The sequence below is a fragment of the Lolium perenne genome, chromosome 2, assembly GCF_019359855.2.
Source record: "Lolium perenne isolate Kyuss_39 chromosome 2, Kyuss_2.0, whole genome shotgun sequence".
Lineage (NCBI taxonomy): Eukaryota > Viridiplantae > Streptophyta > Magnoliopsida > Poales > Poaceae > Lolium > Lolium perenne.
The window spans coordinates 40,766,712-40,779,527 of record NC_067245.2 but is presented as its reverse complement, the minus strand read 5'-3'; the positions used below and the strand labels follow the sequence as shown (position 1 = coordinate 40,779,527).

The 12,816-nt window shown below is 48.8% G+C and overlaps 1 protein-coding gene across 1 annotated transcript; it reads left to right on the top strand.

Moving 5' to 3' along the window:
- Positions 1-5,092: 5,092 nt before the first annotated feature.
- LOC127331895 (probable carboxylesterase 18) lies at positions 5,093-6,569 on the top strand. Its single transcript, XM_051358122.2, has one exon. It carries the CDS (start codon positions 5,297-5,299, stop codon positions 6,356-6,358), a length of 1,062 nt encoding a protein of 353 aa, XP_051214082.1. The 5' UTR covers positions 5,093-5,296; the 3' UTR covers positions 6,359-6,569.
- Positions 6,570-12,816: the final 6,247 nt, after the last annotated feature.

Genomic DNA, 12,816 nt, shown 5'->3' with positions numbered 1-12,816 from the left:
TCTGATTTTTTTGATATATTATTTGTATTTTTAAAATTTTTAATTGAATTAGTTTTATTTTTCTGATTTTTTTGATATATTATATGTATTATATGATTTTCAAAAAAGAAAAAAATTTCAAAAAGAGCTTTAGTCGCGGTTGGCTCGGCCAACCGCGACTAAAGGTCCTTGCGCGCGGAAAATAAAAACCGGCGAAAATACCTTTAGTCGCGGTTGGGGTCCCCAGCGCGACTAAAATACCTTTAGTCGCGGTTGGCGACCCCAACCGCGACTAAAGGGGGTCCCTATATATTCGCGCACGGCGAACCGCCGCGCCATTCTTCTTCCTCCGCCCGAATCGCGCATCGATCCGAGACGCCGCGCCGCCCTCGTCGTCTCCACGCCGTCCTCTCGTCGTCTCCACGCCGTCGCCGGCGTCATCGTCTCCGCGCCGTCGCCGCCATCGCCGCCCTCCATCTTCTCTTCTCGCCACGCCCGGCCCGTAAGGATCCCTCCAAACAAACGCGCGCGCGCCGCCGCCCGTGCCGCGCCGCCAGTGTCGTCGCAGCCCGCCGCGCCATCGAGAGGAAGGCGGCGCCGCACGAGAAGGGAAGGCGCCGCACGAGAGGAAGGGGGCGCCGCCGGCCGAGAGAGAGAGGCGCGCCGGCCAAGACATGGGGCGCCGCGCATACGGCGCACCCCCGCCAAATTTTTTTTCTTTTTTTAGTTTTAGTTCTTGTTAATTTCGAAATTAAAATTAACTAAAATTGGACTTAAAAAAAACTAAAATTGAATCATCATATCTGAATTGTTTTGTTTTGTTGGTTAGACACAAAATAAAACTTTGTTAACCTAAATTTTGTTAACCTAAAATTTTGTTAACCTAAAATTTTGTTAACTTAAATTTTGTTAACTTAAATTTTGTTAGCCGGTCGATAACTAAGTACTTAACTCACAATTTGTTAACCTAAAATTTTGTTAACTTAAATTTTGTTAGCCGGTCGATAACTAAGTACTTAACAAAAAAATACTTAACAAAAAATAGTACTTAAAAATTAAAACTTCAAAATTTGTAACTTACAAATTGTAACTTAAATGAAAAATAGTTTTAAGTAATTTGTTACTTCAAATGGGGCATACCGGCCGGCCCGGCCAATTTTTTTTCTTTTTTTTTTAGTTTTAGTTTTTGTTAATTTCGAAATTAAAATTAACTAAAAATTGAGACTTATAATTTGAGACTTAAAAAACTACAAGAAGACATAAAATTTGAGACTTAAAAATTTGAGACTTAAAATTTTAGACTTAAAATTTGAGACTTAAAATTAACTAAATAATTGAGAGTTAAAATTTTGAGACTTAAAAAACTAAAAGAAGACTTGTAATTTGAGACTTAAAATTTTGACTTTTTTTGACTTAATAATTTTGACTTAAAATCTTGACTTAATAAAACGTACTAGATCTAGGGGGGAGACGGAGGCCCGAAGGCCGGCCGGGGGCGCGCGCCACACACACGCATTAGGACGGCGTGCCACACACACGCACTAGGGCGCCGAGGACACATAACTTGTTGTGTACGCTATTATGCAGAATGAAGAAGCGGGAAATGCGAATAAGGAACATCCATGATGTTGGGTTCATTGACCCACACATCGTTAATTCACATGTGTTAGAACACCACCCCGCCGACGTGGAGGATGACCTGTGGCGGTTTATTAGAAAACAAAGAATGGAAAAGTGATATTCTATTTCCTTACCATTTTGGGTGAGTGTTTCTGTCTTGAGCACATTCTCTTTTGTTTACTCCATGCATGGTATGTGGCTAATCGATGAGTTATGCATGACTGTGCATGTATCGTGTCCGCAGGTTCCACTGGATTCTTATGGTAATTAAAGTTCAGACCTCCTCAGTTCTCGTCCACGACTCTCTGAATATGGATCCGGCGCTTTGGGGCGACATGAGAAAAATGATGCAAAAGTAATTATTTTCATTCATTTGCGCTCTATATCGATCGGCCTATTTCGTTCATCATTTCCTAATATCAAGTAACTAATTAATAACTCTCTTGTTTATTTAATTTTCTTTGCCTCGTAGGGTTTGGAGACGGTTCGTAGATACCAAGGTCGGTGAATTCAAAAAAGAGCTACATTTTAAAATGGCAGTGCGGACGACTGGGGATACTCAGCCACCGGGGACCAACCTATGTGGATACTATGTTTGTGAGAGGATCCGGAGATACTGCAATGAGCGGGACCAGACGTGTGAGAACAACATCCTGAGGAATAACCTCCGGAAGACGCTTAGTCCAGAAGCTCGCTTCCGACCACTTCAAGAGGAACTAGCTGGATGGTTGGCGAGGGAAGTCATCGATCCTAAAGGAGAACACTATTACGATGACGTAGAACTTTATATGCACCAGAATTTGTAACTAACTTGTTCAAAATTGTATATGGTCATCCGATATTGAATATATATTGTATATGGTCATCCGATATTGAATATATATTGTATATTCCTCTTGAATTCTTTTTGGTTCTAATTTCAAATTTGTTTGAAATTGTACATTCATATGCATGTATGTATACGATCAGTAGAATATGTGAAACTCCTTCAAAATTAAAACCCAAAAGAAATAAAATAATACAAATTAAAAAGAAACCAGATTTAGGGGGAGGGGGGCTAAAACCCTAAACCCTGCGGAGGCCTTTAGTCGCGGTTGGCCTAAATATGTGAAACTCCTTCAGAATTAAAACCCAAAAGAAATAAAATAATACAAATTAAAAAGAAACCAGATTTAGGGGGAGGGGGGCTAAAACCTAAACCTGCGGGAGGCCTTTAGTCGCGGCTGGCCAGAAGAACCGCGACTAAAGGTCCTCCGCCCTGGCGCTCGCCTGCGGCCCACGTGGACGGGCCTTTAGTCGCGGTTCGTAAGGAACCGCGACTAAAGGGGGGGGCCTTTAGTCGCGCAGCTTTGGTCGCGGTTGCGCCACCGCGACTAATGGCAGTTGCCAACCGCGACCAAAGCCCTTTTTTCCACCAGTGACTGCTCGCCAAACGGTTTTGAACTTGTCAGTGATGTGAGACTATGCATGGCTTTTTTTTTAGAAACGCAGTATAAACGTAGACGCTCATACATGTGTATACACTAACTCCTATGAACGCACACACGCACACCCTACCTTTATGAGCAACTCCGAAGACTGAGCCGGTGAATTGAAATTTGAAATTGATGAAGTCACCTTAGACGCCTCGTTGTTGACGGAAATATCATCTCCCACTGATCGAATGAATATTCCGCCTTTACGAGATATTCTACTATTCTGGTGTTGTAAGAAAAAACACATTTTTTTATTATTATGGTGTTGTAAGAAAGAATACAAGACATCTGCTAGAAACACGAATAAAATTACGCATGTATAAATACGACAACTGCGTCAGCCATTATAACAGAAACAATTATCAGCTGCGAAGTTGAAATGTCTGTGTCTCCTGTGTCGACCTCTAGTAAATCTCTAGTTTGTTGGGCGGTGATCGGCACGAGGACGGAGAACGATATCGTCGAAAGGTGCCCCTTGCCATCTTCCCCGTTCCATAGCAATCACTATGTTCATGCTGGTGGAGCGGACCACTTGCAAGCAGCGTCACGCTACTGGAGACGCGTTGCTTCACACGATCATTATCTACTTCAGATAAACGCATCTCCAATGACCCAACGCAAATAGAAGCGGAGACTATTTGCGAACGCACGGTTGAAGAATACGCCTCTACCCAGGTTCAGCAGCTCGATGCATAGTACCAGGCAGTCCGCGGAGACGCAAACGCGGCGCATATTTGCGCGTCTCCCTTTTCCCACGGGTCCGCCTGACATCGATCTAGAAGCCTGTTTCGAGCGCATCGCTTCCGCGTCCGTCGTTTCGGCTTGACTTCTGCGCCGCCATCAATGGTGTCGTGTCCCCCGCGTGCCCGGTCTTTAAAAGGCGACCGACATCGTTCCTGCCATCGTCCACACCACCGACACCTCCGCTCCCACCCTCACCACCGGGCCACCGCATCACCATTGGAAAGAAGAAGCACGACTCCGAGGCGTCCAACAACGGCACCAAGAAGGACACGCGGACGAACATGGTGCCCCTCCCCGTCGATATGGCGCTGGTGCTGCACGCAAACTGGGTGACATGCAACCGCTGAGGGGACGTCCACTTTCCTGGTGGCGGCTGGTGGCTCAGCTGCCGCCGGGTGCCTGTCTCGTCGGTGCCCCGTCGCGAGCCTGGGAGGAGCCCCGAGATTCGGAGGCCACCGGACCTCCGCGACGATCTCGCCTTCGTCGTAGACTCCAATCAATGGCACACCTGGCGCCAGACCGAGGAGGAAGGCGAGCTTCCTCTGCGAGCGGGACTTCCCGTTTGAGCGGCCACTGCCGCATCGTCGTCGAGCACTGTAGCCGCCGGCTCCTCCTGCGCATACATAGGACGACGAAGAAGACGACGCACTGGCCTACCACAACGAGGAAGCCAAGGACGACTCAGACGACTTTGTCGCCTGCGTCTTCCACGACTGGCAGGCGGCCATGGCGGAGGGCCGGAAGTTCGACTACTAGCCGGCGATGACCGACAAGGAGATCGAGAAGCTCGGCGTCCTCGTGTCGCAAGTGGACCGACCGGTGCAGCCGCCGCTGCCCCGGTACGCCACCAACATCATGCCGGCAGGCCTTACGAAGGACGAAGCCCTACAAGGGGCGTTGCAGAACTCGGCCCCGCACCCGCCGCCGCCTCCACCTCCGTCTTCAACCCGTGGGCTCCTCCACCTCCACCTCCACCACCACCGGCACCGGCATATGTTCCGTCGGTTGCCAACTAGCCGTGGCAGATACCGGAATTCGTCGTGCTCGACGATGATGAGGAGTAGGTTAGGATAGCAGGCGGTACATGCGTCGTTCAGCATTTATATTTTTTTTATTTTTCTTTATTCACTATGTAAATTATGTTTATATCGAAAGAATGCAACCCAAAAAAATGCGTCGCGCCGTTGAGACATCCCGGCTCAAACGGTCGCGTGGTCATTTCGGTTGACGTAAAGGGACGCGCACGACCATTTTAAATACCGAAAATACGTTGCCTCTTTGAAAATGCCCTAGATAACCCACAGCTTGCATCTCCCTCTGGGCCTGCACTGTACTACTGTACTGTGTACCTTGCCCGTTCGTTGCCAGCGACGTCGCCGCAACGTGGTCGGCCTCGGCCATCCCACATTCCTACTGGTACGTGTGTGCGCGCGTATATACTAGGAGGTTCGCTCGATTCTGCGTCTTGCATTGGTTTCATGTCCAGCACCGGCAACGGCGGCGAGAAGATGGGGGCGGCCAAGAAGAAGGGCCAGGGGCTGGCGGCGCTGCCGTGGACGGTGCGGTTCCAGGTCTTTGCCCTCTCTGCCGCCTGCGACCTCTCCCAGCGCCGGGACGGCACCGTCAACCGGTCTCTCTTCTCGCTCGTTGACAGGCAGACCCACGCCAGCTCCCGCCCGGACGCGCGCGGCGTGCGCTCCGCCGACGTCGTCGTCGACGCCTCCAGAGGCCTCTGGGCGCGCGTCTTCTCCCCGTCCGCGGAACAGGCCGGCACGGCACCTCTCCCCGTCGTCGTCTACTTCCACGGCGGCGGCTTCTCGCTGCTCGCCGCCTCCTCCAGGCCCCTCGACGCCATGTGCCGCCGCTTCTGCCGCGAGCTGGGCGCCGTCATCGTCTCCGTGAACTACCGCCTCGCGCCAGAGCACCGCTACCCGGCCGCCTACGACGACGGCGAGGACGTCCTCCGCTACCTCTCCACCACGGGCCTCCCCGCCGACATCTCCGTCCCGGTCGACCTCTCCCGCTGCTTCCTCGCCGGGGACAGCGCCGGCGGCAACATCGCGCACCACGTCGCGCACCGGTGGACGACCTCCCCTCCCTCGAACACCCATGTCCGCCTCGCGGGGATCGTCCTGCTGCAGCCGTACTTCGGCGGCGAGGAGCGCACCGACGCGGAGCTGAGGCTGGAGGGCGTGGCACCGATCGTCAACATGCGCCGCTCCGACTGGGCGTGGAGAGCGTTCCTGCCTGAGGGGGCCGACCGGAACCACACGGCGGCGCACGTCACCGGCGAGGCGGGCCCGGAGCCCGAGCTTCCCGAGGCGTTCCCGCCGGCCATGGTGGTGGTGGGAGGGCTCGACTCGTTGCAGGACTGGCAACGACGGTACGCCGCCATGCTGCAACGGAAAGGGAAGGCTGTGCAGGTGCTGGAGCTCCCCGACGCCATCCACTCATTCTACATCTTCCCGGAGCTCCCGGACGTCGGCAAGCTCGATAAGGATTTCAAGACCTTCATCGAAACCAACACGCCCGATCATTAGTTCGCGGCTTCATTTCACTCGTACGTACACGCGACGCCGGTGAACGCTCATCGTGTTGTATGCTAGGAGAATATCATCTCTGGTTGTCTCCTTTAAAAATAAAATTACTGGATGATGTAAGCTGTAACAATTGCTTTGGACGACGAGGGCTGCTCCGGTGCTCCCCTAAATCCCCTAAATGAAGTTGAAAGATCATAGTTGGTTTCTTTTTCGTGTTGGGTCTGCCCGAAACTCATATCCAGCTCATACATACCCGTTTGTATTGACATGGTATGTACGTCGGGTAAGAAAAAAAGAGGTCAGGTGAGCAAGATCTTTATAGGATCTTTCTATTTCGGCACACGCACGTGACCGTAGATACGTACAAAAACGAGGTACAACACAACACGGGCCATACGGGCGGGCTGTACGGACGGTGTACCTACACTAAAATTACGATCGTGCACCCGCTTACAAACATGTATGAAAAAGTTTCCACCGTTGTTGTGTTTGACGCGTCCAGAATTTTTCCAGAAGAGAAGCACAGGAGCAAAAATGTTGGACGAGATCGACGTTGAAAATGTTTTCCCAAGGATAGGTTTATCTGGATTTTATTTTTCTTTTTAATAGTAGGAGGCTAGAAGCCATGTTAACTCAATAACGCTGAAACGACAAATAGGGACTGCTGAAAGATCAGCTTACATACATGCTTTAAACAAAAAAGCATTGAAAGAATAAACATAGAATACAACTTGAGCTTCGAGATCTTCGACCGCATATATGATTAGAAGAGAGGAGACGACGCTCAAGCAAGCAAAGTATAAAGAAAGAATACAACTTGGGCTTCGAGACCTTTGACCGCCAGTAAGATCAGAAGAGAAGAGACGACAGTGTGAGGATACAGTTGCCACACTGGAAAAAGATCCCTCCTTCGTCAACTTGTAGCTCATCATCGTCAAAGTGACATCCGTTTCCCCCTTCGAAGAAGGCCTCTTCCTTCTCGCGCTAGCTTGAAGGGCGTCGTACCATCGAGAGGCAGCACAACTCACCTTAGATCATGGATGCACAACATAGGACGAGTCACTGAGGAAAAGAGCATTAAGCACGAACATCTCTAAACGGGAGCTGTCCACGGACGATGTCGCCGACCACTGCACCAACCACCCGACAAGATGCAAGCTTTACAACGAGGTCACCAACGAACACATTGCAATGACGCTGCTACAGGCAAACCTACCGCACAAACCCCTCCAGCAAACCCGAGATGGCACCTGCAAGGGGGAAAAGATGCCAGAAAGTTGCCGCCACCCAAACCGAAGATTTGGGATTTTCACCAGGGTATAAGAGAAGGAGTGGAGCGGGACTTACCTTGACGTCGCCTCCAAGGAGAAAGACGTCGTCAAAACATCTCCCAACGTCGTGGCCGCCACCGTCGGCCAACAATATCGCACGGACAAGACCCCTACCCCACGACCCCAAGTAAACTCTAGATCATGAGGATTAAGAGCTAGTGGGGTGGGAGCTACAAGGTGTGGAGTCACCATCTACAGATCAAGTGGAGGCCAACGGGGTGCCCTCCGCATTGCAACCGCTGCAGCGTCCCCTCGTTGCCCCGACCGAGGAGGATTCAACGGTAATGACGAGCATCTCCCACTATGAGGACCAACGCGACCCTCAGTAGACGAGGCTACCGCCCCGAGCGTCGAAGCTCTCCGCCAGGAGAAGCACAACAACGACCCAGGCAACCACCAGTGTGTCCAGAAGAGGTTTGATTACTCTCTTTGGGATCTTTGCGAAGACGTTTGGAGCCATATCCTTGATACGCCCCTGGCAACCACTAGTGTGTCTAGAAGAAAGTGGATGCCCCATCTCCAACAATGGAAGTGGTGGCCACGTTGAAGATGAGTTTCACCGTCTAAATGACTTGGATATTGAATTCCTTCCACGACTTAGAAGCCTCAACTGTGTTGAGCCACATCCACCTAGCCCTGAGCACCACAAGCCACATCCACCTAGCCCTGAGCACCACAATCATCATTCACATAGTATTAGCGATGTTGAGCCCTCCAAGCTACTCGGGTAAACAAAACCTTATCCCACGCCACAAGGTAGTGTCCACCGTGCACGTCTTTCCTTTCCTTCCAAAAGAAGCACATGATGATCTTCTCGATCACTAGTAGGTTCTCAACCGGAATGTCAATCGACATCATAGAGAAAATGGGGATCTCCGTGAGTGTGGATTTCACCAAATCCAAGTGGCCGACACGGTTCAAGAGGAACACTCACCAGCTAGGAAGGCGATAAGCCACATAATCCAAAAAAATGTATTGGAGCTAGGCTGCAGTTGGTTTACAATGACTTAGTGGTAGCCCGAAGTGTCGGAGTGGGGAAGTCTGAATTAGGCACTGAGACTCTTGTTCCACCAGTGTGGCATCCTCCTCGGAGCATCAAATCAAATGGGCGGAACATTTGCTGAGGTTGGAGGTATCTACACGATTGGAGAATATGACAAGGGATATTCTTCCCAACATGGATGACAACATAATCTACGGATAGGACCTCAATTTTCTTAGGGGTTCATCCATGTAGTTATAACTTTTTCTGGTTGGTTGGTTTGCTTGAGATGTGTACGGTTGTGTGAATCTTGTTATGCAGCGATCGGGTAATGTTGTTAGAGTCATGATTTTGAATCGGATCGGGACCGTTATGGTAGGATCGTAAACCGTGGGATTTTCACTTTTGGAATCGTAAAATCTTAGATTATACTTAACAAAATTCTTAAATCGTTCAACTCAATTTGGATCGTAAACTCGTAGAATCGCATAGAAGAATCATAACTATGGGTGTAATGCCTAAACTTATTAACTAACAAAGTTCTATCAAAAAACTAGACGGGGTATTTGTAGGACTTGCAACTCAGTTAGGTTGGAAAATCAAGTCCCGCATGCTACCAGTTGGCGAAGAATTGCGGGTTACGGTTGGTCCATGAGAACTGGGAGGCGCCAACAGCCAGCCGGCAAAATTTTGACACGTCCCAGACGGCCAAATAAATGAAAACAGTGACACCGTACGAACGAACCTTCTGTACGACGCAATGATACGATAGGGCACACAGTTGCTATGCGTACTTGTCCGATTACGAACCGTGCATATGTAAAACAAATTACAGCAAGCTGCTGGATCACTCGTCCAACAGGGATGTACAAATGAGAGAAGCTTCGCGTGAGTCTGTTCTCTGTTGGCATACGCCATCGCGAGCAACAAAATCCAACAGATGGAAAACATGAGGGCTTTACTGCCACAAATTCGGCCCATCTCCGATAGTGGAGGGGCGAGAACGACTACGCGTTTTGCACATGTGATAATTTTTTCTTTGCAAAATCAGGAAAAGTTAAGGAAAGAAAACTTAGTGAAAAAATATTAAAGATCATAAACTACCTGAAAAGTGATGGAATTTGGCAAGTTATAGAAAACCATGGAACCAACCGAAACTAAAGGTCCAGTTCTATATATACAAGTTCCCTGCTCAAGTTTGTGAGCCACCCACCGGGACTGGCTTTTCAGAACATGGGTGCATGTGAATCCACTTTTTCAAAAATATGTTTATGATGTAAAAAACATGTTTTAAAAATCGAAACACAAAATGAATGCAAAAGTGATCTCAAACATGTGCCCTGGATATGAGTTTCGTGATGAAAAAACCTTTTATTTTGCCTCGGCAAAAAAGTGAAATTTTGCAGGGCTATATAGCAGTATATATGTGACATATTTTGTCTTTTTTAGATTCTGAAATAAAAAGGTGGTTTCTCCGCGAAAATTTTCTACGCACACATGGAACATGCATACGTACCCCGTTATTTTATTTCAGAATTTTTTAATATATGGAAAATGCATTTCCCACCTGGGTTCACGTGCACCCAGGTTCAACTGGGACTTTTCCGCCACAGACTTAGCTTTTTTCACGTTTTAGCATAAGAGGTGTATGTTATTTTGCTTTCGCTTCTCATGCACAAGAGGTTCTCGATGAAATGCCAAAGAGCGCGATGTCACTTGAGTTCACACAATACAAAGGGTTTTTTATTTCCGTGTCCTCGGGTCCTTAGTTGTACTCAGTTTTCCCCAGCTCCTTAAGTTTTCTCAATTTTCCCGAAGTCCTTGTTTGAAACCCGCAGAAGGAGCTCAGACGGCAGGATTCCCGTTTAGTTGACCGTTCCGTGCTGACGTGTGGGGCCACGTCGCGTGGGGCTGGTAGAAAGGGATCGCGTGGGACAGGACGAGACCGCGTTTGGTTGCACGTGAGCAGGATCTGGGTTCTGTCTCTCTCGGCCCAAATTGGCATTTTTAAGAGTACATTTCTCCCTCTTTCTCTCTGTCTTTTTTCACCTAATTAGTATCAAATCTAGAGAAGCTTGCATTTCTGTCTTTCTTCAATTATTTGTGCCTTTTGGCCCTCGTTGTTTGCCCAATATGGCAGCAAATCTAGTACTCCCTCTGGTCCATATGTATGTAGTTAAATCTAGAAGCAAATCAACAGGGTAATGTACGATAAATTCACACAGTCATATAGTAGATTAGAGATAGATAATAGGGATCCCTCCCTAGATAATAAGCTGCATACAGCAGCCAAACATAGTAACAGGTTCGAGGTTTTTCCACAGCACCATCATACTAAGAACATAACAACAAGGGATCCCTAACTAACAACAAAATAGGAGGCAGCAGGAGCACACGTCCAGGACTCCACCTACCCCATCTGGCTCTGCCTCCACTTGTTGCTCCCCTTGGGAGCCTTGGGCTTGAGCGGAGGTATGCGCCCGGCGGAGATCTCCACCCGTTGGAAGTTGCGGAGGTGCATGCCGAGCGCCTTCTGCTTGGCGCGGAAGGAGTAGACGTTCACCGTCGCGCCGACCTTGGGGAAGGTGTTGCCGATGTCCTCGGCATGCGTGAGGAGGAAGTTGAAGTCAGTGTCGCCGAGTCTCCTACTGCAGAAGGGGTACCTGTAGACACCCTTGGCGAAGTAGGAGATGTACTGGCCGACCTGCAGCCTCCGCAGCACCTAGCGAGTCTTGGTGTGCTAGTCCTCGTCATCGCTGCTGACGTCGCTGCCAGACACCTGATCCATACCAAACGGAAACTATGAGTGAATGAGTTGCAACGATGACTAACGCGCATGATAACAAAGTTAGGAAAAACAGAGGCAGTCTCAGTTAGAGTGGACAACGATTATATATCTACAGGGATGGTGTTAGCGAACTAAAGCTCATGCACAACAGATTTGTACACAGCAATGGTTCGCTGAACCCTCCCTGTCAAAATTTGTGCCCAACGATTCATCACAGGCAAAGAAACAGATTCCAGATCTGAACTTGAACACATTCCAGATTATTTGCAAAATTAAACGGTTGATATCTTTTGATTCGTGCATAAAATAACTGATTGAGATCCCATGATTACTTGCATAAATTAACTGATTGAGATCTCATTATTACTTGCATAAATTAACCGAACGACCGAACCCCAAATCTTAAACAAAATCAAGAAGGGATCAAAACAAAATGGAATAAAATCGGCGCAAATATTAACCCAATACTCATCCATCTACTCATCCATCTACAGATCCATCTAGATCCAGCAAAAATAGGGTTCAAAAAGGAATGAGGAACAAAAAAGGAAGCAAACTGTAGTTACCTCGCTCCATGGGTCCTCCATGCAGGTGTCGTAGGGGTTCAGGGGCGGGACGTACGGCACCTCCTGACCGCCACCGACGGCAGCAGCCTCCGATGCACCGGCGGCGACGGCGACCGTTGAGGGGACAGCGTCGAAGAGGGAGGCGTTGCGCTTGGAGCTGACGACGTCGCGGATGATGGGATTGGCATTCTCGTTGTCCATCTCGCCGGTGGAGGAGAGGGAGAGGGTTTTTTTGCTTTGGAGAAGATGATGGGACGTGAGAGAGGCGGCGTTGCGTGAGCGAGTGAGAGTGACAGAGATAGTGCGAGGAGGCGTCTTTAAAAGCGAGGGGTGGTTAATGCGACCCGCGTCCTACGCGTCCACCGTTGCACGTATGCACGTCTTGGACTTCTGCAACGCGACACGCGTCCACGATTGCACGTCTTCAACTTCAGCACCGTGACCCGCGTCTACGCGTCAACAATTGCACGTCTTTCATTTCTGCACCGCTACACGCGTCCTCGAGTCTAACCCTGTAAATTTAGATATACTCAGGTATACCCTCGAGTCTTATACTAGCATTTTTTGTGAACTCGGTTTTTCCCTTGAGTGCTAATACTGGCTAGTGCAATATACACAGTTTTATCCTCAAGTGGCTGGTCAACAGAGAGTCAACAAATGAGATTAACTAGTTAAATGAGTCATTTAATGTGCAAAAAAATCCAAAAAAGAGTGGCACTTACTCATGGAGTCTTTACCATAAATTGCCACTTCTCAAATCATAGATAAGTCATAGATAAATCAAGTTTTAC